This window comes from Enoplosus armatus, chromosome 9 (assembly GCF_043641665.1).
Source record: "Enoplosus armatus isolate fEnoArm2 chromosome 9, fEnoArm2.hap1, whole genome shotgun sequence".
NCBI lineage: Eukaryota > Metazoa > Chordata > Actinopteri > Centrarchiformes > Enoplosidae > Enoplosus > Enoplosus armatus.
In genome coordinates, this window is record NC_092188.1 from 14,085,641 (window position 1) to 14,111,152 (window position 25,512).

Genomic DNA, 25,512 nt, shown 5'->3' on the forward strand with positions numbered 1-25,512 from the left:
AAAGCTCGGGGGAGGGATATGACACCAGCAGACCTCTGTTCCCTGACAGACTAGCAACAGCTGGATGAGAAGGGGCGGTAGCCAGACAGTGGCATATTTCCCCCAGTCCCAACCCCAACACACACACACACACACACACACACACACACACACACACACACACATGCACACACACACACATGCACACACAACCCCCCCTCTCTCTCACACACACACACAAATAATGAAAATGGTAACAGCTGCCCTAATTAGAACCTAAGAGACCCTAGACCTCATTTATTGTGCCAGTCTTACACAGAATAAAAATTTGGCCACAGCACATGGCTTCACTTTGAAATGTGCGTATGACATATAGCATACATTTGCATGTATGTAGTCTTGTACAACACCAATAATTTACTTTCTCAGAAAGTCCCCTCGGCTCCCAGAGGAATTGGATTCCACACTGCATCAGTATTCTGAGTAATCTTCAGTGAGCTCTTCTTTGGAACCTTTTGCTTTGGGTCGCTTGCGTCTCATCGGGCCAAGTTCAAAGGCTGTGAGCTGAGATTACAAGTTTCTCTCCTTTCCTCTTAAGTCGTGTCGCCTGTCATGTCTCACTATAGTGTAACGCTGTGGAAATTTTCCACCTTGCTTCTTCTCACAACTCTTTTGCCCGGTCGCAGAATGTGTGACTATGGGACACGAGGACATGAGAGCGTATCTGCTTAATGGGCCGGAGGCGGCTGGCAGACTCTCACCAAAGGCTGAAAGCACACGCATTCTTCATCTGAGCACACACAAACGGAGAACTGATATTTAGCCGAGGAAGTGATAAGCCCTGACCAAACCTTCTCCTCCCCGTCCCATCATCCTTCCCTTTCCCATTACCAGAGAGTTGTCTTTTCCTCATGCAGTGCAGATATGTTTATGGATGTAGGGGCAGCATGGCCCAAGAGGTTGGTTTTAGGGAACTGTGCATATTTCATAAACTGCCGTTCTGCCGCTCTTTGAATTCTTGTTGATGGAGTCCGGATGGGCAGAGGGAAAGAGTTTAAGATGAGGAGGGGGATGTAGGACGGAGGGAGGGAGGGAGGGAGGGAGGGAGGGAGGGAGGGGAGTCTTGTTGCAGGGATAAGACCCGTATGTGTCACCAGCGTCTTGATGATTAAGCTGACAAGCAGTGGGGAAACACTGAGGAAGACCGCTGAGCATCATTAACCTTTTCTCCGACTTGTTACTCTTGTCTCTCTCTCTCTCTCTCTCTCTCTCTCTGTCACACAAATACACAAACTCACACAAACATGCTCACGCTCTCTGATCTCCTTTTAGTTTTCCCATTTCTCTCCCTCTATCAATTTCATTCCTTGTGTGCCTCTGTGATACAAAGAGATTGAGGATAAAGTAGGTAAGTGGGAGAAAGTTTGGTGGCAAGAACCCCAGCCAGCCGATGAGGAGTGTAAGATACGAGGTGCACAATAGTGCAGACACAGCAGAATATGAACACAGCTGAGTGTTGAACAGAAGACTCCTGCATTATTTAGGAGACATAGTCATGGCAAAGATATAGATGAATTTTGGCCTACTTTGATTTCCTGTCTATGTGAGCTCTGTGTAATGGTTTTGTTGTTGGGTGTTATATTGAACGTTAAATCTACTTTCACTTGTGGCCACAAATCAAATGTAAAGATCTATACATTTATTGTAGATATATAGCTATATTTTAATCTATATCCAAGATATGTATTTCAGTTCTCCGAAGCATTTTAACCGAGCAACTAATAAGTTTATGTTTGAATGGTGCTGTTGAATGTTTCTTGTAGATTTTCACTTTCACAAATCACTTGATCATGCAGACACACACACACACACAATGTAATGAATGAATGATCAAGATCTGAAACAATGGCCTGCTGTTTTTTTTTCTCGTCCTGAAGACGTGTCATGCACACACGCCATTGTCTCTCTGCCCTTCTTCATAAACAGACATCCTCCCATTCCCCCTTCCCGCACACGCACTTGCTACGTGTACGGAAGGAGAAACTGGAAGGAGAAAGGAAACAATGGGGCTTCATAATGTTGCCTGTCTCTAATCAGCTTTGCCATGCGGGTAAACACAGATAAAGAACTTGGCAGTGTGTCCTGAGGCTTTATTATCAGCTGTTAGCAACTTAACTGGATGTGTACACTGGTATGGCTCAACACAGGAAGCCAAAGTGGCCAGGTAGCAAACTGTGGATGGCACTTGGCCTCTTCCAGTATTATTTTTACCCCTGTCCACCCATCCTCTTTTTGTCTTCGCTTTCTCCTTGTGTCTGTCTCTGCACATCCTCACCTTGTCTTCCTCTGGGGCAGTCGGAGGATCCGGGGAGGAAATGACAAGGAATGGGACAATGGAGGGGCCGTGTCAGCTTCCTGCCATTGCCTGAAGTGTTCTTCCCCAGTTACAGCACTTCAGGCTGTGTCATCCGCATGCAGACTGGTGGGGACAGCACAAACTTGTTTACTCTTATTACTCTTCTGTACAAACACGGTAATGGAAAGAATAGAGAGAGGGAGAAACCGTGATTCTGTGCATGTCATTAAAACAGCCCCCCAAGGGGAACAGTCACGTTTGTACAGTAGCAGCTATTTTAAGAAAGACTTGGATTGCATTTATCTCCCCCCTAAAATGCAAGTGTCACTTCCTTTTAGAGAGATGTATCACCATTTCAAAAGACCCTAAGCCCAGAAACCAACATACAACAGAAAAATCACAGACATACTAGACCACACATTCATTTTTATTTTCCAATCAATTCCCTGCCCTGCAAGACAAGAATTTCATATCTCCTGCCGAGACACAGAAACCAACAGCAAATTGAAATTTATCTTCTGCGTTGCAGCAATATCTGTTCCTGTGTTATCTTCACCAGCCGTGTTCCTTAACCTTGTATTAAAGATAGCTCTGTTGGAGAAGGATTCTGGCAGCTGAGAGGGGGCTCGCTCAGGAAAGAGAAAAGTTCAGTTAGGAATACCATCAGACAGCATTTATTTAATGCTAGATGCTGATTTATTGAACCTCTCTTTTTACTCTCCTTATATGAAATTTGATTGTCAGTGGCACTCAGAAAACAGAAGATCTGAAATATTTTTCTGGGTGTACTGGGGCTTATATGGTATGTGCACAACATCCAGAAATGACTCACAAGGAGCCCACGGAAGCAACACACTACACACACACACACACACACACACACACACACACACAGAGGTCAAGGGCACACACTGGGGCAGAGGATGATAAGCTGAGATGAGTGTTTGGCATCTTCAGGGCTGTGTGCCCTTTCTGGAGCGATTAGTCAAAGTCCAACTGTCTAATTAATGATGCTCCAGCTCTCAGGACATGTCATCTCCTTAACCAACTAGGGGTAAAAACACATTCAAGGAAACAGCCTGCCTGCTGCCCACTTTATTAGTGATGGAAACAGTGCCTACCCTTGTGGGACTAAATACTCCAACTACTCGTTCCTTGAAGTCCAGCCCCCCCACCCCACCCCCCATCTTATTCTTGTTTTCATCTCTCCTTCCTGTCAGTTCAAACTGCCTAGAACGCCAGGGCTAATATTGTGTTAGTGACTCAACTATTAACCAAAATAGTGGGTTGGCTGTGGCTCTGTCTCTTCTTCCTCCGCACAATGAAAGGCTGCTCTGTGTTGTTGTAGGAGGCCGGGTGAAGGGTTGGAGAAAGTGTAGCGATGTCTTTTTATTTCCATTTTTCCATTTCGGACAGGGCTGAGAAACTCGCCCTGGGAGGTCTGCGAGAGAAGGCAGCCAATTTGCTATCAGCTGAGGGGTGTCAGTCAAAGCATATCGATTGGGCTTTTAACTGCGGCTCCCTCAATGGCAAAACATGTTAATGTTATTGAGCTGTGTGAAGACGTGAGGAACAGTGAAGTGTGTGGGTGGTTGAGGTGGGTGGCGGTTGAACCGGTAGGAGGGTGAGGTGTGTCTCTCCCCTGCCGTCTGTTTGGCCAAAGAAAGCCGATGCAGAGACGGCAATGGGCTCAGCGTGAGAATAGGGGGAGGGAGAGAGAGAAAAGAAATAAAGAAAAGGAAGGTAGAGAGGTCAAAGGGATTTACTGCCAGGAGCCTAGCATTTCAGGTAATGGATATGCTTGTATTGGTGTAAACCAAACCTGCTGTTTTTCTTCCAGCATGGCAGAGGTGAAAAAACAACAAAGGTGTAACTGACTGCAAGTCTGAGGGGGATTAATAGAAAGTTGATGTTTCAACACCTCAGGCTAAACATTAGATCTCAGGTGTGCATTTGGACAAGCAGAAAGGGGTTGTGTGCGTGCATGCCTGTATGTGTCAATGTGTGAGTGTGGAGTTATGGAAAGGGGGTGTATGGGGGTGAGGTAAGGAAGGTGTATAGTGGGAGGCTTTTCTGCTTCTGCCACATTCCTGTGAAGCTGCGGCAAGGAGGGCAAGAACACATAGCTAAGTGCTTCCCAAGCTGGCTGAGGTGAACCTAACACCCCTCCTGGAGGAAGCAGCCCAGCCATTGTTCCAGCACATTGCACCCGTCTGACTGAGGCATCCTAGTGCTGTGCAGATCCCAGGGGGCTGGAAAGAGAATGAGGCAGCGGAGGAGAGGGACTGATTGTTCCCTACTCAGACTATCCACAGATGGGGTACAGCACAGGATGCTGGCTGTTTGCTTTAGAAAGTCCCAGGCGTTTGCTTTGCAGACGTGGTGTACAGAATGCTCAGGGGGATAGAGGAGAAGAGAGTGCCAGTGGGGACAACAGCAGGGGAAGGGAAAGAGAGAGTACAGCAGAGAGAAAGAGAAAGAAAGGGATAGAAAAAGGACCTTGCCTAATATGATGTCAGGGTGAATATAGTGTCAGTGCCAAGAAGGGAAGACAGATGATACAACCATACAATGATAGGGTAGTTGGGCGAGAGAGTGCTCAAGTCCTCCCCTGTTTCCAAACAGAGACATATAGAGCTGGAGATAATGGAGAAGGGAGGGAGACTAAAGAGAGTAAGCGAGGAAGGGGAAAAGGAAGGGATGAGATGCAGGGAACCCAGGCTGCATCCATCATGTGGTTTGGTGCAGAAGCCATTTGTACCTATTGTTCTCCATAATTTGTTTTCTCAGAGCCTGCAACGGGAGGGGTGAAGGGGAGAGACAAAGCTACGGCAGCCATTTATTTTTGCGCTAATTACATAAGTGAGACAGCATAATTAGACGTATAGCTAAACAGACAATAGGCTGAGAGAGAGATGCACAGAGGGAGATAGACAGGGAGGTGTAGATGAATTCAAATAGATGAGAGGCATGGCCCTCTCTATTCCACATTCAAGAGTGCGAGGGAACATGTTAAAAGAAGTAAAGGGGATGGAGAGGGATAAAGGGAAAGGAAAAGGGAGAGTAAAGGAGATGGGGCGATGGAAGGGATAAAAGATAAGAGGGAAAGAGAGAAAAGCCCTCTTCACAGGCTGCACTTTGAGGTGCGGCCCAATGTCACCTCATTTAATACACCTGCTCAGCGGGAGGGGGAAAGAGAGATATAAGGAGATGTCGTAAAGAAAAAGAGAAAAGGGCAAAAGAGAAGAGAGGAAAGAGGAGACAGAGCTCATCTCTGCTTCTTCAGATCAAAGGCAGAGAGTGGCAACAGGAAGCTGTTTGTTGTGGCTTGTTTGGGAGGGTCTCTTGTCTGTGTGAGGTCGTGATTTGACCCGGCCTGCTATTTTGTTCTGACGGAATTACACTTCAGCACAGCCACATGCCAAACCCTCGAAGGTATCACAGACTGCAGGGCCCTGGGACGGTTTTCTTGAGAGAACTAGCAGATGACGAGATGTATGTGGTCTAAAAAAAGAGAAGTTGAAAGTTTGTTTAGAAAAAAGAGATTTTACATCTTTTCACCTAACTGAAAGGGACCATGCTCTTAGCTGGTCGATGTTGTGTTGCTGAATGTTCTGCGTGCGCTAATGCAGTTGTGCATCTGCTCAGGTTCATGTGTAGGCGGTGCGTGGGTGTGTTGAGCGTGTCACTCGTCTTTCAGGACTGTGATACAGGGGAAGATAAATAGGCCCTTAATGAAGCCACTCAATCACAAGCCAGTTAAAACAGCTGACCAAAGATTGAGGGCAGTCAGGCCTGATTGGAGGCCTATTGAAGCCGGTCGAGGGAAGCTCTTGAGCCGTCACACTTTAGATTAACCATTCACTGCACTATAGACCTCGGCCTAGCTACCCTTCTTTCTCTAAACAGTTCTCTGACACACTATAGTAGCTCAAGTCAACTCCCTGATTGTGCTGGGGAGTTCTTTAAAAGCCAATTTAAACTCAGTCCTTTGTTTAACTCCCCAGGAACTCAAGCTGGGACATATTGTATTGGTTGTCTGTGTGTGTGTGTGTGTGTGTGTGTGTGTGTGAGCGTTCTTTTATTGGGCTAAAGTTTAAGTTTTGTGTGAGCTGTCTTTGAGCATGTGATGTTTTGTTAAAAAGAACTGGGTGTATCTCAGAACTGGCACAGACTAGTTTTTTGGGTGAAAGAGAGGGTGCAGAGAAATCAATGGCCCAATTCAACCTATTACAGCCATGACTGTTGCTGTAATTGTGTGGAAATGGACAGTGGTCATGTGGATCCCTTTTATACCTCCAGGCTTGGATCACAAGTGAAGCTCCGATTCATTTCCTCCCAGCTTTGATTAAAAAAAAAAGTACTCTGAGGATTTCAAAGGCTCTCACATGATGGTGACGAGGGAAGAGATCCTTCCGTTTTGTGAAACGGATGAGACCTCTATTCTGCCAGGTCTGCCGAAGGACAAACATAACACAGGGCTGCAATTTTCCTCGACAAATAATGACTCCTCTAGTCCTCTCTCCTTCCAGCCTTTGCCTCTTTGATCCCAGGTAATGTGTTAACAAGCAACGGGTTCATGGAATACCCATAGCATTAGTATGTGTATTCGCGCTGAGGTGTGAGAGTGTGTGTGTGTGTTTGCACATGTGTGGCTGTTTTCACACCAATTAATGAATTGCTTTATATGCCTGCTGAGGTGACGATGGCCTGCCTTTAGTAGGGCATTGGGATTTTTTTCCCCTTCTGTGTCAGCCCTAACCCATGATGGCCACTGCCCTCTCTCACACTAACACGTTAATGAGACCAGTCTAATTAGTGGTTGTGGTTCCATACAGGGGACCCCGGAAACCACTGCACCATTGTGAGTTGGCATCATCAGTGGACCACTCAAAGACAGAGGACCCACTGCACCAGTGAGAAAGTTCACACATACAGGGAGACCTTCTTGGACTCACACTCAAATTAGCGTTCCAGTTAATTGGGATTGTGGTACAAGAAAAAGGAAAGAACAGGTCGTATTTTCACATATGTGACCACTGAGATTTCAGCACTTCGCTCCTTCCCGTTTAGCTCCCTCACTCCCTCCGGTAGTGTCCCTCCCGGCGGCGATGCAGAAAAATGATTTTGCTCTCCTTCATCCCTCTCCCTCACTCCAGATAATTCAATCTCTTCAATATCAAATAATCTCTCCCAATTTTTCAGCCTATTTTAACCTTATCGCTCAAACAGCTACCTCTGGGGGATGAGCCTCGTTCCACCTTGTTAAAAAAAAAGAGGGGGAGAAAGAAAAGTAGAGGTAGCTCAGGAAAGAGGGATGGCAAATAGCTCTCAGAGGAGTGCTTTAAAAGCCTCTGCTTGCCATTCTCATGGGCCATATGTGAAACAGCGGGCAGATAGATTAAAAGAGAGAAGAATAGTGAGGATAGAGAGATACAGAGGAAGATAAAGGAAGACGGAGACAATCTACAAAAAGAGGAAGGGAGTGTAGGTGATGTGAGTTGTGGTACTTAAGGTCTGGGGCTCTAACTTGTGTCCCACAGCACTTAACATGCCCCCAGCCGTCTCTCCTGGCAGTTAATTAGAATCCAATAAGGTTGCCGCCTGTTGGTCATTGTTCCTCCAGTGTGTTTACCCTTTCCAGAGGCTCCATTCGCTGCTTAATCTGCCGAGAAGCTGAATGTCAATAGGTCAGGCCAAGACTCCAGAGCCCTGAGAGAGAGAGAGAGAGAGAGAGAGAGAGAGAGAGGGAGAGACAGAGCGAAGGGGGAAGGAGAGGGGATCAGGGGGATGAAGGAAAGGGGTCATTTCTCTCTCTCTCTCTCCTCTCAATATTTTTCTCTGCTGTTCCATTCTCGTTGTTGTCCCCCCCCCCCCCCCCCCCCCCCCCCCGCCCGTCTCCTCTCCTCTTCTTTTCTTCTCACTTCTAATCCGTCCTCTTGATTGTTCTAAGCTGCTTTCAGCCAGCCCCTGGGAGGGTGGGGGGTTTTTGGAGTCTGTTTTAATTAAGATTTAAAAGACGACTCCCTCAAGAAGGGAGATTTAAGAGCAGGATGGACTGAGCAAAGTAAATGAATGAAGGTGGGACAGATTGTAGAGAGGGCTCAACAAATATCAGAAATCGGTAAAAGGAGAAAGTTAAAAGGCTATTATTTCACACACGTAGATGCGCATGTTGCACACACCCACACAAACACAGCTAGACTCTGAGGCATTCGAGTGGCTAAGCCAAATGGGATTTTTTTTTCATTTGTAATCAAGCGGCACAATCTATATAGATCGATCTCAACTTCCTGTGATTCATACCATATCCTGCGAGGGTGATATGGGATCAGTGGTAGCCAGCAGGCAAGCTAAGGGAGTTATCTCCACACTCTGTCTAATGATCGATCATCTCACCAGATGTGCTTAAGAGCATGTAACGCTCCACTTGTTTATCAGAGCCCCAAACCTGAGGCATCTCGGTAGATGTGACCTGCAAAGAAAGTCTGGTTTTGCAGACAGACAGATTGAATGTACGAGAGAGAAAAGAGCTCAAGAGACATGTTTCAAAAGTTTTAAGTTGGCTTTTGTTGTCGTTGTAGCTGACGTAGATGGAAGCTGAACTCATTTCCCTGTGTAATGTGGTTCTATTTGGGTGGCAATGTCACCACAGTGGAGGCTCTAAACGTTCCTGTTAGACACTTAATTAACAGTCTTATCGCACCAGGACAAAAGGAGATTTCTTTGTAGAAGTCTGGCCGTGAAAGATACAGGCACTGTTCCCGTCCAGCATAGCTTTACTTTTTACCGTGTAAACAATGTGTTACAGACAACGTGTGTGTCCATCTGTGTGTGTCACTGCAGCCCGAGGAAAGGCGCGTGCTACTGTTTGGTAAAACAGTCACATAGCACACATCTGCCCCTACTGCAAGCTGTACATTCTTCATCCAGACTAAAACCCCAAAGAAAACACACCCCAAAACAGGCCGCACAATGAAGTGTTTAAGTTCATCAAGCCGCAGACTTTGCTGCAGCCGGTAAGGTGTTAAAGGCCAGGCACGGGTCAAGAGCCCAACCCACGGCATTCTTTGCCGTGATACATCCCAACACACTGCCACCATATGTCCAGGGTTTCACAGTCAATGAGCCAACCCACCCAGCATGACAAAGAGCCATTCACACCCAGTTGACTCTGAGGAAATCTGCAATGCCATGGTATGATTAGGACAGAATGCAGCACTAGTCCAGCCAGTGGCCGTTAAGAGAAGAACAAAAGACTGGAAGATACGGAGGAGTAAAAGGAGTGTTAGGGAAAAAGGGAAAGTTAGACAAAGAAGTTTACAAAGCACTTTGAGTGGATAAACGTAAGCATGATCTTGCCCTCAGCTTGCTGTAGCTCCATCGCTTGCCTCCATCAAAGCCCCTTGAGATTCTCCCGGCACACTCTGCCTCCGTCACTCACAACTCTGTTAATAAGGCCAGCAGTAAACGCCAGGAAAGATATGCAGGGATGAAAGATCCTTCTCTCATGTTCTCGCTTTGAGGTTGTGTTTCCGGGTGTTGAGAGGGAGGTGGGGAAAATGCAGCTTTATAGAGTAATGCTGCATTTTAATAGAAACAATAAACCCATCCGCTTATAAAATAATATTTTGTGTCCCATATCCTGCTATGTTGCAGCTCTGGGGACTTTTGACAGACTTGAAAAAGCCCCCACCTCCGCTAAGTTAAAGGTATAGAAGAAGCCCATGCCAAAGAATAAAGTGTGCGGGGCTCCTGGGGGAGGGATATATCACACATATATTCTTTCACTGCAGCGATTAATATCCGGGAAAAAAAGGTCAAACTTGACTTGAAACGGTCCAGTATATCACAGTTACATTCGAAGCCCGCATTTCATACATCAATCCCTGCTGTGATGTCTCATCAGCCTGGTCACACAGGAGAGACCCACACTGCACATTATCAAAGATTGATGGGGTGTCCTAGTTAAAGACAGGGGGAGGAGAGATGACTGGTTAGAGAAGGGAACTTTGTGTTACTCTCTGCCTTTTCAGAGGTGTTGATCGCGGGTCGCGTGGCCTTTCACAGCCCATGTTATGCCAGGCCTCACTAGTGCATAACCTGAAGACCTGACCTCAAGACATACGGGGGGCTGAGTCGATGCTCTCACACAAGACTCATGAAGCTCAAGACGAGGGCTGAGCCTTCCATCTCCTCCCATCCCGCCCTCTTCCTCATCCTCCCCTGTAACAGAAGACAAAACAAACTGACAGAACAAACAGGCAGATTATCCTAAATCCTTTTTTCTCTAACAAACAACCTAACAATCTCTTATATCCACTGTTCACCGTCATCCTACCCGTTTCTTGTTCAGAGTGCTTGCTTAATAATTAATTGATTAATTAGTTCGCTCATTAATCATTTATTCATTAATCATGGCCTGATTTTTCTAGAGGAAGCGGCGCAATCTGAAAAAACCCTGACTTCACATTTCACTCTAATTATGCTCCTTTACTAATCAACGCTTAAGAAATGGAGTTTCAGGAAATTAGTTTTCCCCTTCCCTTCTTTTTCTCAACACAAAGCAGGATGTATTGAGGTCGGCAGGTAACATTTCTTCCCTCCCTCTCTTGTCTTCTGGAAGCTCTTAGTCATCAGTAATTTTAAAGGAATGATTCAAGTTGCAGGCAATCTGATGAACAGAATAAAAATTTGATGTTAAATTAAAACTTGCCTTTTCTCCACCTCTCGATGAAAAGGGAAGGGCAATTCTGGTCACAGACTAACCACATACATTGATTAATAAATGGCAATTGGAAGGCCATTTGTAAGAATGGAGAGGCGGCAGCATTGTGAATCACACACTTATTGTTTTCACTAGATCCATGGCTCTCCTGGGAGAGGAGGTAATTTGTTTAATCGCCACGAGTTATGTTCTCTGGACAGAGAGATGGGAAGATAGGATAGTTCAGAAATATATTCTGTAATGTGGAGCGAGCATGAGAGGGAGAGAGAAAAGAAACATTTTTAACAGGTTTAATTAGAAGTGTTTTTGTGCCTTTGTGCTCCTGTTGGATGCAGAGTTCACAACACAGCTCAGCTGCTTTCTCTGAAGGAGCTCTTGTCAGCTGCTGACAAAAAAGAATTATGCATCAAATTAAAGAGAGCTCCAGTGAAATGGAGGCAAGTCGGGCATTAACCTCTAAGCTTTAAAAAGCACACATATTAAGCAACACTAATGAGACTCTCATTGAGCTAGCTGTGTTTTATATTCAAACACACACACAAAAGCACGGCTTTGACTTCAATGTGCCATTGCTGCTCCTGAATGAGGTTGTCTCTCTTATTCATCTCACCAGCAGCAAACACTGCAGAAGTGAACAATAGCGTAGATGGCCCTTTTACTCTAATGAGATGCATACATTTACAGCATTACCACCCTCATTAAAAAATAATAATAATAAAGGGAAAAAAAGTATTAATTATGAAACGCACTACTTCCTATCGTGAAGAGCCAAGGGGGTCTCCACTGGGCTCAATTAGGAAGAGTAGGCCGCAAATCCCTAGACTAAATTAATTGACACCCCAGGGCATTAGGCCCAGAGTCCCAGTACAGAATGTATGTAGAGAATTCCTTTGTTTTCTTTCCACCGCCTTTTAGAAAAAGCAAGAGATGGAGGCAATTTTAACATGATCTCTTCATTGTTTTATGTATTGTTTTTATCTATTACTTATTTATATATTTATTTTTTTCGTTTATTTGTCATGTCTGCGGCCGGGAATGAAGAGATTTACTTTTTTTTTTTAATTCCTGCCCCATCTTTGAGAAGCCTTTCTGTCACATGTTGCGTACCATTGCTGTTTTATCCACTATGTCAGCTGTTATGCACACACTAAACCAGGGCTTTTGCAAACAGCACAAGAAGTTAATGATTTAAAAGCACAGTAAATTATACTGAAAGCCCTTCCATCCAAATGCTGGTGAAAGAGGGGGAGGGAGCCAGTGAGGGAAATTGGGATACAGAGACGGAAAGAAAAAGCGAGAGAGAGAGAGAGAAGCAGGGGGGACAGAAAAGGGCTGGAACTGTGACACAGATCCAGCCAGCAGCTGTCTTGCAGTGAAAACACCAGGGGGTAAGCAGGAATGACATGAAATGACAAGACTAGCTCAATCAACATCTTGTCAACATTGCTGGCTGATGTGTACAGACAATTTCATACCGCCACCACTGACTCCCTCCCCTTTTCTCTCTCTTTTTATATGGCTTTTTTATTTCCTGTCCTCCTGCCAGCCAGCCAGTCACTTGCTATCTGTCTACACGGAGTCAGCTCTCAGCTCTTTGGCTCTTGGCTTCAGAGTGGGGAAGCTGTTTAAAAGCTGTGCTAGAATTATACTCAGAGAGATGCTTCTGCCCACTAGAAACCCTAAAGATACAAGACTGTGACAGTGAGTGTGCATTTATATGTGTGTGCGACAAGTGTGAGAAGACAGTATAAGAATGAGTGTATTTATGGCACATAGCACGGGCACTGCAGTACTGTGACTGCGCGAACCATTCATATACGCTCACACACTGACTATGTCACATCAGCACTCTTGGTCCCCCTCCCCTCACCCCCATCCAGCCTCCTCCTTTTTTTCCCTCCCTTCTTCCCCTCCTTGTATGCATGCCACTCTATTACTCTATCCACTGCATCTGCTGTTGCAGGTACCCAGGGAGAAACTCTGGCACTGTTCGCCCATGCGATCAGCCTCACTACTGCCCTGATGTGTGCAGTGCCCCATTCCAGCCGAGAAAAACCTCGTGGTGACAGCCTTGGAGACAGACTGATTACAACGTTCCATCAATCCCCTCTCAGGCCCGCTCCTTTGCAATTGGAAGCTGACAGGAGCCCACTTTTTCCATTTTTACCTTTCCTCAGTTTTTCCGGTTTTTCTAACATGTAGTGGCTGCTTCTTCTTTTTTTTTTCTGTTGTTCCCCTTACCCTGCTTTCTTGAGTGTTGTGTTGACAAGCTGACACAAACCCCTGTGATTTTCACACCAGGGATTCAGAGAGCGAGAGAAAGGGACAGGGGGATACAGGGTAGAGATTGGGAGAGAAAGTGCAAAGGAGAGGCTGGCAAGAGATGACAGCTGACACGGAGTCTGGAAAAGCAGAGTGATGGCAGAAAGAGCCATGGAGAAAGCAAATCAACAATTAGTAACACCTTACATAACTCTCAAAGGGGGCCTGCTGGACATTGATTTCAGGGATCATGGCTCACTGACTGTAAACGTATGAGTGATAAGCAGAGGAATGAGAGGATGGGGCTGGATTGTAAAGAGATGCAGGAATGGAAGAGAATGCCCCGGGCGGGGGTATCAGTGGGCAGCAGGGGGGGCTGGGTGGATGAGCGGGTCCACTCTCTAAAAAGGGTCTAGGTCTGAGCCAAGATTTTCACAATGGAATAAAGGCTGAAAGGGGAGGCTAGGAGGATTAAACTCCAGCAAAACAGCTCTTAAAAAGCTGTTAGACTGCAATTTGGGCACAAAAATGCAGAATGGGAGAAAAGATAGCGGGAGTGGGTGGGTGGGAGTGCAGCTGGAATGCAACGTGGGGGAGAAAGGATTGAAGAGAGGCCGGGACGCATTAAGGTGTGAGATAGGAGGCCATCTGCAGAGGCACAAGCTGAAGCTGTCTATAAGCAACGGTCCAAGTCAAAGAAAAACACAGCGCTGCTCACACATGCATGTGTTGGGTGCCACACAGCCACGAGTTGGTGGGTGGTATCTGTTGTTAGCCCCCGTCAAGCCCTCAGAAGTTCTGTAGGAGTCATGGTAATGAGCTTAGTAGCCAGATCAAACATGAGATGGGTGCAGGGTCCCCTTTGGGACATACTCATTGGTTCAGCTACCTCAGCACTACTGTCTGTTTGTATACACACACACACACACACACACACACACACACACACACACACACACATACAGGAAGGGAAAGACAAAAAGAGCCTGACTCAAAACAAAGGGATAATAATTCCATACAGAGAGAAATGGAGCTTGCATTTTCCAGCCCGATTTAGAAGCCTTATCTAGACAAGACACAATGGATGGCATTTGGGGAAAGGGGTTGTTTATTCCAAGCTTGACACTTTTTTGCCAATTGCCTTGTTTTGTGCTGCGGTTTTGTCTGTGTTTCCTCCTCATTTTCTCCTCTCTGGCTCTCATTGTGGAAAACTCACACCAGCTGGCCTCGGGATTCTACCTCCACCACTGGGGCAAAAACGCAAGTAGATATCGGGCTCTATTTTTTTAACATTTTGAATTATTACTGCACGGAGCAAATTGTCCAGTCAAGTTGAGAGCACTTATATTTATAGAGCCCACAGGACTGGATGTTGCACTTTTTGCACTGGATGGGAATGAGGACATGGAATAAAATCAAGACTAAAATAGGAACTCTGCGAACGCAGCTTGGAGCCTCTTAGAGGGAATGAACATATGCAGTTGAGTGTCATTGTAAAAACAGGGGGAATGGACAGAGTGCATCGCCTGAGCTGTTACAAACGAGAGAGCCTGATGTTACTTTATGTTTTATTTGAAGGACCTGACTTTTTGAATGCTGGGTTAAATTGATTTATGGCCTGGAATGCTTTTTTTTGTCAGATTACCAAAATGGCGAAGCAGATTATGACTGCAGTGGCTTGGCAGTAGATGCACTGTACTGTGTGTGTGTGTGTATGTGTGTGTCAGATCCACATTTTATCTAAAGGTCATCTGCGGTGCCATTATCTCTCTCAGTCTTTAGCATCATGGCCGGCACTTACACATACACATTTTCAGTACACACACACACACACACACACACACATACACACACACACACAACGACTGGTTCAATCTAATTCTATCAAGACAGATGTCCAGTGGTGGACGGATCATTGCTGACATCTGTCCATCTCTTCCTGATCCTTCCTGATGTGAATGTATCCCTATCAGTTCAGATGAAGGAGAGAGAGTGCAGGCAGTGCCAGGGTCGACGCAAAGCTCTTTAATAGGTTGTGTCCAAGTTGGGGAGGCTGTTTTTGCACTTAACTGTGACCATGTGACAGAAACAGCAAAGTCACTGTGTCAAAGTAACTGCTAAATGTGCCCTCCGGTGCCTGACAAGTTGCTTTCCCTATTAACACTGCCCCACCCTCCACACTCATTCACACATTCAGATGCACACACACACACAAACATAAACATACATGGCACATTTTTAGCCACACACACACACACACACACACACACACACACACACACACGCACACACTGAGCTCACACAGTCAGGCAGAAATGCACACACACACATAAACTTAGCCCCATGTGCATCCAGCGGCGTGAAATGATATTCCATTTTGAGAAATCCGGATTAAAATGTATCAGGCCAAATGTGTTTTGACCTTGTTACTGGGGGAAGGAAAAGCACACACGCACACACGCTCACACACACACACACACACACACACACACACACACACACACACACACACAGCAAAGGTAAGGGGGTAAATGTTGCATTTTTTTTGCAATGAGGACTTGTAAATCTAAATTTTAACTGCCTTTTAAAGTAATATTAAGCACACCACATGTGGTACAACTAATCTACACTGTCCATATTTACCTGCATAACATTCAAGGCGACATGGTAAATAAACCCACATCTACTGCAGAAATGGTGGGATTTCAAGGGGATTCAAATCTTTCTTTTTCCAACGTGATTCAATAGCAGCCAATAGACAAGCTCCTCATTTTGAGTCTGGTGAAAGCACTGAAAGCTATGGTGTTGTGTTTGTGTACATGCATGTGTGTACGTGACAGCACACCAAGAACAATCCTCCCCACACCCACAGCTCCCTGCTTCTTCTGACTGCCTCTCCTCCACCGTTTCTTTGTCTGGTTCTGTTCCTCCCTCTCTCCCCATCAGAAATGTATTCATGTAATTAAGCTGCTAATACACCGTCAAAGAATTGTCTAATTCAGCAAGGAGGAATTAAAGGAATCTGGCATGAGTCATTAGCCAGTCGAGATGTTCTGTTGAGCATTTTCAATAAGGGATCTGGAGAGCAATGAATCACTCATATGATGTGAAGACATTCGCTACAGCACATACTCCGTACTCTATATTTGTACGCCGGCATCACTATGTGTGTGGCGTTAATTGCCATATGTGAGCGTGAGAAATTGTATGTGGGTGAGGTAAAGAGAAACAATTCAATGCATGTAATCCATCTGAACAATCAACCAATGCAGTGAATTATTACCCATTGTAAACATTTAGATACTCTGGGCAAGATACTTAATTGCAATCAATGTTTGTACTGTTGCAAGTACAAAGAGGAAAATCCCTAACTCGCTCTGCAAGGGGAGGCATATGAAAACGCTCAATAGCTCATAACGGCAGAATGTTGGGGACAGGCGGGCCGACTGTAAAAACAGCATTTTTGAAGGTGTGATGGGAAAATGCCAGCCTTCGCTAAACGCCTAATAGCCTGAGCTAGAAGACGTTTCACTTTTCATTGACGCTCTCAAATTGGCCTCTTTTGATCCACGGTGCGTGACACACATACAGCCTACCTGTTTGCATCCACAGCTCGATAGGCTTTTCAAACACTGTGGTAAAATGATGTACAGGGAGACATTATTGGTGAGCTAACCTGCATTGTTTGTCTGATCTTTTTTCTCTCTTCAATTATCTATTAACATCTCTTCTGGGCCAGATGGAGAGTGAGAGAAAACGGGTGCATGTGAAATTGAGTTCTGAGGCAGTTGTTGAGACCCACAGCGATCTGAGCCATGGAGAACTCACGTTCCTGATGAACTCACTGTTTGGCGGCTTTAATTGTGCTGTTGGGTGACAGAGGCAGGAGGGTGCTAAGAGAGAGGGGAGGCAAGGGGCAGGGTTCAGTCCGTGGTGCACCCCGAGATGAAGTGGATAATTGAGTGCGGAATAAACACTGCCAACAACCTCGGAAGCCCCCCCCCCCCCCCCCCCCACTCTTTTCAAAAAGAAAGAAAAACTGGAGAGAATTGTTTGAGAGGGAGGGGGAAGAAACGGGGTGAGAAAAGGGGTGAGAGAGAGAGAGGGAGAGAAAATCCCAGCTACCCTCTGGGGGGAAAAGCTGCTATTGAAAAGCTATTAAACTTGCATTTAGCAGGATTGATTGGAAATGAAGAGGCCTATTAAAAGAGAGGGACAAGGGGACAATAGCGCGTCTCTGGCCGCCGTATGTTGCCCTCCTTTCAGAGGCTTTCTTCACTGGGAGGGGGGGGGGGGGGGGGGCAGCCCTGTCTGTTTAAGCGCTCCCACCAAGAGAAGCAGTTCAGGGGGGGCTTAGCACTGCCTGAATAGAACCCTCTTTATCTTCCTCTGTCCCCCTTCCCTTCCATTCTCCACCGAGCAACAAAGAAAGAGAGAAGGAGAATGAGGGAGGTTTTTTTTAAGTCCTCTTCCCGACTCACACAGACACCCCACTTAGATAACCAACCAACTGCCTTTCTCCCTCTCCTCCTACCTTCCCCTACGGATTAGTTACCTCTGGAGTGTTGCCATCTTCCCCTGCCAGTAGGGTTTGTAATGCACAATCTTTAGCATAGTGGCAAAAACAGTTGGAGCCGCGGATCCATATTCATGCTGTGCTTCTGTATTGCGTGTGAAGGCAGGCCAGCCAATCCGGTGAGACTGTGTGCCCATACTTAAACACAGCGGCGGAACGGCGGCAGGTGTCTCTGCTGACTTTCAGCAGGCTCAAACGGATGGGTCCCCCGGGAACTTTAATGGGGTTTTGATTGTTTAACATCCATTTTTACAAAAAAGCACACTGAAAGAGTGGCAGATTTCTCTCCCCAGAAGTGTGTTTGCTTCTTGTCAGCGAGCATATAACCATATGGTCTTGGGAAAGAGTTAAATAAGTTATGAGGCGCAGCTGACTCTTCCTCTTAGAAGCCACATTTATATGGGGAAAAAATAATATTTTCACACATATCAGCCTGGTCCATTCTCTCCGCTAGTGCCATGAAAACAAGAGAGTGAGCAGACCAGTTCATGGGAGTCTGCTCTCTTTCATGTTTACATTTTTTCACACCCCTTAAATTGCAAGTTTCACTTTTCTCATGCTACATCTCTGCTGGCACTGCAGAAAACGTACTGCCATTACATTCTCTGAAATGCCATCAGCAGTACTCTGCGTTCTTTTGTATTTTATAGCTATTTTGTGAATTTCGGTATGAATTGACCATCTACCATCATGAAAATGTGAATTCTAAGAGATGTTATATTCATATTGTGCTTTCTGTCTTTTCTCCCAGCAGCCACCCAAGCAGCCTACTTCTCCCAGCAGCCCCAGGACCAGGTGGTTGTATCTGGTCAGTCAGTGACTCTACCCTGTGTCATTGTGGGCTATCGGGGAATGGTACAATGGACCAAAGATGGCCTGGCTCTTGGTGGAGAGAGAGACCTACCAGGTATTATCACTGACCTCTTATTTCCATCCGTCTGTCTCCCTCTCTCTTTTCTCCACTGCTCCCTGTGTGCTTATTGCTCTCTCCGTCTCTGTCTGTCTTGCCGCGATCAATGCCAGGTCTCATTAGAAACCAAGTCTCTCTCTGTCAAACGTTGGAGTTTTACGCAAATTAATGTTTAGAGAACAATGTACAGCAGACAGGTCGGCTACTGCTGCACACACCGTACTTTAATTTGTTGCTTAGCATTTTAAGGGTCTTGTAGGAAGGTAGATAATCAATTGGCTTTTGTCACGCACTGACATTTAAATGTGTAGCCAACTAGAGAGAAGGTGGAGAAGCTTCCTCTTGACCTTAGCCACCCCATCTTTATTGTGTCTGTGTTTAAAGGACAGACTCCTCATGCAGCAGCAGCCTCCTCACATGTTGCATTTCCAGCCTCACGCTGCTCTGCTAACACAACGGCTCAATTCCTGGCCCAGTGAGGTGCTGCTTGCTTTCATTTGTGTCTTACAGAGCCTTGCCACGTTTCCCTCGCCTTTGTTCAAGCCACAAGTCTGTTCATTTTATAGTCCTTTCATTATGTGTTTGTTTGTCTCTGACTCTATTCTCTGTGCTGGCTTCACGCAGGCTGGACGCGCTATTCCTTAATGGGCGACCCGCTATCAGGCGAGCACAGCTTGCTGATCGATTCGGCAGAGTTGGCGGATGATTCGGTGTATGAGTGTCAGGCTACACAGGCGGCACTGCGCTCCCACCGTGCCAAGCTCACTGTACTAGGTAAGATACACAGCTCACACATGATCCTCACAGCCAGCCCTCGTGCCAAGGCCTGCACTTGGGAACAATCAGGGGAGTGTCTTCATCACATAACACACAAGCATGTAGACAACTATACAGATAACACATGTGCAATACACAAAAGATAATCACATTCAAAACCCAACTTATCATAGGCAAATAAAAACTACATCAAAACACTCTTCAAGTGATTTGCAATTCATAAAACAATCTCTTATCACCACTCAAAGATAACCCCAGTGTAAATCTAGTTTCCTGGTAAAAATCATGTCCTGGAAGTGTAGTTTAAACCAAGCAGGACTCAGCCAAGAGATTCAGCTCGAGAAAAAAAAAAAAGGAAACCCCTCTGCTCTCAGTAGCGGTAATCAAGACTGTGGACGTCTAGGATAATGTGATTGCTGCAGTCACAAATGACTTGCGTAGTCGCTTGAAAGTCAGGGTCTGCACAGTTAGCACATTTTACAGTGAGCCACAACATTTGTCAACCGCAAGGCGGTTTTTACATTAACATGATGTGAGTGATCTACTTCTTCACACAGACGTTCGAGAGGAGGGGGGGGGGGGGGGAAGGGGGGTCTTGTGGGAATTGGAATCGGCAAAGCACTGCTGGCATCTGGTGGCATGCAGAGGAATTTCACTCATTAATTAATTCTGTCAATTGTCCATATATTCACCTACAAGCAAGTATTATACAGACTAGTTTCACAGGCATGATGCTGCAGTTTATGCCACAACACAATGCAAATCAATGCAAAGCTTCCACCACAGAGCCTGCTGTCCTTGAATCTATCTGTTGCCATTAAGGTGTGAATTCTGAATTCATTGAGGCAGGGAGACGAGTGGTACAGATAGGGTTGCCATGGAAAGGCAAGCCGATCAGAGATCACAAGTGGTATGTAGGAACATTTCAACTAAATGAATAGATTCAGAGCTCCTGTGTGATCATCAGCCCACCTTTCTGTGTCTCGTGTCACTGTCAGAGCTGCACAGAGCAGCACAAAGCAGTGTGGCCATCACATGCCCACACACAGCTATGAAATTGCCCACGTGGAGGCAGCAAAGAAAGTTGATAAAACTGCCACTTCTACATGAAATGCACTCTGAAAGACCGAGGCTGGTGGTAAATGAACATTACATGCATTTCATAAACATATATATGAAATCATCACTCAGGAACCTGTGGTTTCTGTTTATGTGTGGACATAAAGAGTATTAAAGAGAGAAGGGGGCTTCTTCTGTGCATGTGTAAGTGTGTGCACACACCTGTATGTGTGTGTGTGTGTGTGTGTGTGTGTGTTTAAATCAATGTGGCCAGATGAGACCAAAGCAATCCTGCACAGTCAAAGGAGTCAACGGCGGGAGTGCAGTCAGGGGAATCGGCATGGAAATTAAAATCACCTAGCACTCGGATTCCATTAGTGTCCGTGCCGCGGCAGCGGAAGGACCTCTGACAATTCAGATACACACAGTGAAATTGGTTCGGTGGAGGGAGCGAGAAAGGCCAGCACAAACCCCATGTTTACGCCTTCTCTTATTGGTTGGGGAGATAGACGCCTTCATCAGGGGTGGCACGCTTGGCTTGCCAGTGGTGCGTGCGAAACCATGCAAATAAATGAACAAATAAGCAATTCAGTTGAAACATCACTGCAACAGTAAGAGCAAATAGAGTAATAATGCTAGTCCCAAGAAAGGAAATAAATAAGGTTGAGTTTGTTTTTTTTTTCCAAATGACAACTGTTCTTGGTCTTTTCTCCTGTCTGAAACTACACCTTGTTAAAAAGACACATGGCCATGAAAAGATATTGTTTGCCTCTTTTGCTGTTGCAAGAATTGATGCAGAGCAAAGAGCAACAGTGAGCTCAATATCAGTATGACTTCTTTGTGGCTCTGTGCTGGCCTGGAGCTGTAATGAGTTTTTTTAGTTTTGAGTGGTTTGTTTGTTCTGCTTTACAGTTCCTCCTTCAGACCCTGTGGTGGAGGGCGGCCCTGTTGTACGTCTTAAGGCCCACACACCACACAACCTCACCTGCAAAGCCTCCGGAGCCAAACCTGCTGCTGAGATCACCTGGTACAGAGATGGAGAGGTCATGGAGTCGGCAATTTATTCCAAGGTACAGTGAGAACAGATCTATGCCCAGTATTATCTTTCAATCACTAACACCCACACAATATTACAAAACGTAACAGTGGGCAGAAATAAATGCAAACCTATTCAATACAGAAATATTTTCTCTTAGGGGATAATACTCCTTCTCTTTTTCTTCCGTTTCTCTTTATTTTTCTCATCTTTCTTCCATGGTCTCAGAGTTTTTTTTTCTATCGCCACCCTTCCCTCGCATGATTTGTTCGCTCACTCTCTGCAGTCCCCCTCCCATTTTCACTCATGCCTGACCCCCCCTCCCTCCCTCCCACTCCACCTCCTCCTCCTCCTCTGCCTCCCCCCTCACTCGCTAACCCCCTCCACCCCCCTTTGCTCGCTAATGCAGCGACACTACAGCATAACTGGAGCATGCCAAAGCTCAGACAGGCATGAGTGTTTCATACAGTAGAGTTTCTGCAGAGAAGAAATCACCCACAACAATGCAGAAACACAATGGGGATGCGCCGGAGCGTAAGCCAGCCACGGCTGGGAAAGTGTCACATTTTTCATGCTCTCTGACCACGCTAAACGACGCTAAACTCCACGTTTAAGGAGGCGAGAGCCTGCAGTGAGAAGGGAGGGAAGAGGATTGGAGGGGGAAGGGGGAGAGGGGAGGATAGGAGGAATACAAGGGGGGGGGGGGGGGGGGGAATATAGAGTTATCCAGTGAGATAGCTTTGTGAAAAACAGAGAGAATTTCCAACATTAAGAAGTGAGTCTGGGGGAAGAGAAAGCTTTGTCCGAGTGAGGGGTGGCGACAGGGAGTGATGTGATTTGATCTAGCATAAAAATGCTTTTTGTGTGTCTGGCTGAGGAAGTGAAAGCCTGCTTCCATTGATTTGGCTGTCCAGGGAAAAGGCTCAGCTTGCCCTTGCTCTTTTCCAAAGATGTGTGACACTTCTTCCTCACTGTCACCACCCAAAAAACAGACACACAGGCACCTTGGCCATCAGGTTTTTTTTTCTTTGTATGTGTGTGTATGAGGAAGAGAGGAAGAAAGTGAGAGAGTAGTCAGCCATATCCTCAGAATCTACACCTTTCCTCACTTAGGCGTATTGATTTCTGAGAGCAGTAAATAGATTTAAAAGATGATGACAAACAAGGAGCGCTGACGGGGAACACTCTCAGAAATGTGGGAACAGCACAATATCCCCTGCTGCATCATAAAATATATGATTTAACTGCCATGCCAAAGAACAGGATGGCAATTTTAATGCCTCACACATGAAAAAATAAGACCTGCAGTGTCATAGAGATATTCCTAAGTGGTGCCATCACAAATGGCAAGTGACATGCTTGTGCGATCTTCAGTTCTACACGATTGTAATGGAGTCTCTCTTAAAAAGTGTATTTTATAAACTGTTGCCTGGACCTCCAGCAGCGTCTAACAGTTGCTCTGCATTGTTGTGCAACTCTACAGACACCGATGGAGGATGGGAAGAGGGAGTCAGCTATTAGTATGCTTCCAATCGTCCCTGAGGACAGCGACTCTGGACGCACCTACACCTGCAGGGTTCTTAACCAAGCTGCCCCTGCTGGACGACAGACATCGGTCACAATCAATGTCCAGCGTGAGTGTCCCGGGATCAGCTTTCCTACCAAGATATCACAACATTGTAGCAGAGTGCACACTATGTACAGTATTCTGTGAAGCACATTTAAGTCTGGTGAACTGTAAGTCCTAAGTCGTGTCAGTAACATAAAGGTTTTCCTTCTCACAGATCCTCCTTCAGTGACTCTATCAGTCCAGCCTCAGACTGTGACTGAGGGGGCCAAGGTTCTCTTCATCTGCTCTGCTTCGGCCAATCCTGAAATCACTGGATACAGGTACCCATCCTTCTTTTGAATCTCAGTGTTTCACTCTGATCCTGCCACCATGCCACACAGAGCCAGCAGTCTAAGATGATGATACAGTACAGTCATACAACCATTTCAAGACATTATGTGCCACGAACCAGAGTTGGCATGTTCAAGAATAGCAATACTAAGTGTTTAGTAGATTCAGTGGGTTGACTGGGCTGCTTGATTGGCAGTCTTTGATTGTGATTGGCACAAGCCATGAATCAGCTAATAGCCACTTTGATACGCATGGCTAAGTACCTTCCCTGAACTAATGCGACTGTATAATGTGATTATTCATCTGTCCCAGGTGGTCAAAAGGAGGCGTTCCCATCTCTGAAGCCAATGGAGACAGCCTTGAGGTGACTGTGGACTACTCTTACTTCACGGACCCTGTCTCCTGTGAGGTGTCCAACTCTGTGGGCAGCACCAATGTCAGCACCCTGGTCGATGTCCAATGTGAGTTTAACTTTAGGCAAACATTCTGTGCAGTGTGGCTAAGCTGGTGTATTTTGAGTTTTTTCTCGAGCTATGTATTTTTAACATAAAAGCTGTCTCTTATTGATTGTAACTGGCTGTCTGCTGTCTGCTCACCTCAGTTGGCCCCAAACTGCTGTCAGAGCCTAAACCAATGACGGTGGATATGGGGATGGATGCAGCATTTACTTGCGCATGGACCGGAAACCCTCCTCTGACCCTGGCCTGGACCAAGCAGGGCTCCAGCGTGGTAAGGCAACAAAACACTAGTCACCACTTTATCTTGGTGGGAAGGTGAAGCTTCAACACCACCCCTCAACACCATCCCTCCAGAGAGAGACATTCACACATGGCCTTGAGGCATGAATCCTTCACACTTTTCCCCCCACACATTCTTTTTCAGGCTGAATCTTCAACACCTCCTCTCTCCATGCTCCCTAAGGGCTAAAGCCTCTGGCAGAAAACTGTCTGTCCACTGACAGATTCATACAGCATCATCAGGGCACATGACATACTGTCATAACTCTAACTCAATCAATCAATCAATCAATCAATCAATCAGTCAACGAGTGAGCCAAGGTGTGGTTGAAACTAAGAGAATTACAACATGTGCTGCAACTTTTAGAGCAGCATGTCTGCCTCTTAGACATTAAAAATGCCAGACTGCACCTGAGTATCCATTTCCTCAAAGTCAATTTCGTAGATGGAACAAATGGGACATTTCTTTTCCTTTCCACCTTCCCTCTACATCACCCTGGTAAAAGTCTTTCAGCGCACACACCATCAGTGGGGACATCCCAACGGAGCGTCTCTCTCCTGGCAACTAATACAATTTCTGAGGCGAGGCTGGAGAAAACACCCCCAGTGAAGAATCCTGAAGGGACAGCGTAAGCGATGCTGTCATCTCAAAGAGTGAACGCTCTTGGCCCCTCTGAGGGAAACATGCAGGCATTCTTTTAATCCACCCACTGCCACTGTCCCCTCACACAGTCACGAGTAATGGATTAATTGGGTTACTCCATAAGTGTGCTGAAATAAAAAATAGGAGAGAGTGAGTGGGGGGGGGGCAGAGTAGGGGTAAATGGATTAATCACAGCTTGATGGAATGACAGGATCAATGAGCTAAGGAGTGAGTGAGTGTAGCAGCTCTAAAGGCTAGGGCCCACTCACACCATACTATGCTCTGCTCTGTCCCCACTGTTTAATTACAACAATCTCCCCAGCAGCACGGTCACTCAGCGGTGGCTGGAGTGCTTAATGCTATGATTAAAGCTCTTCACAATGAAATTAAACTCAAACCACCAGCATTTGTTACAATGGTCGGCCCACCTCTGCGCTGCCTCCACAATGAGTGGGCCACTCACGATAAAGGTCCCAGCCTCCTTTTGTCTGCCTTTTTCTCCCCACCGCCTCGCTCTCTCTCCAGCACCCTTCTCACTTGTCTCTCTGG

The 25,512-nt window shown here is 46.0% G+C and overlaps 1 protein-coding gene across 1 annotated transcript in view; it reads left to right on the forward strand.

Moving 5' to 3' along the window:
* kirrel3l (kirre like nephrin family adhesion molecule 3, like) overlaps nt 1-25,512 on the forward strand; it is a 31,100-nt gene that overhangs the window by 1,743 nt on the left and 3,845 nt on the right. Inside the window, exons 2-8 of the mRNA XM_070911656.1 lie at nt 18,656-18,808; nt 19,436-19,585; nt 21,560-21,717; nt 23,167-23,317; nt 23,468-23,573; nt 23,896-24,044; nt 24,185-24,312. Coding sequence (XP_070767757.1) covers nt 18,656-18,808; nt 19,436-19,585; nt 21,560-21,717; nt 23,167-23,317; nt 23,468-23,573; nt 23,896-24,044; nt 24,185-24,312 — 995 coding nt within the window. The remainder of the gene's footprint in view (nt 1-18,655; nt 18,809-19,435; nt 19,586-21,559; nt 21,718-23,166; nt 23,318-23,467; nt 23,574-23,895; nt 24,045-24,184; nt 24,313-25,512) is intronic.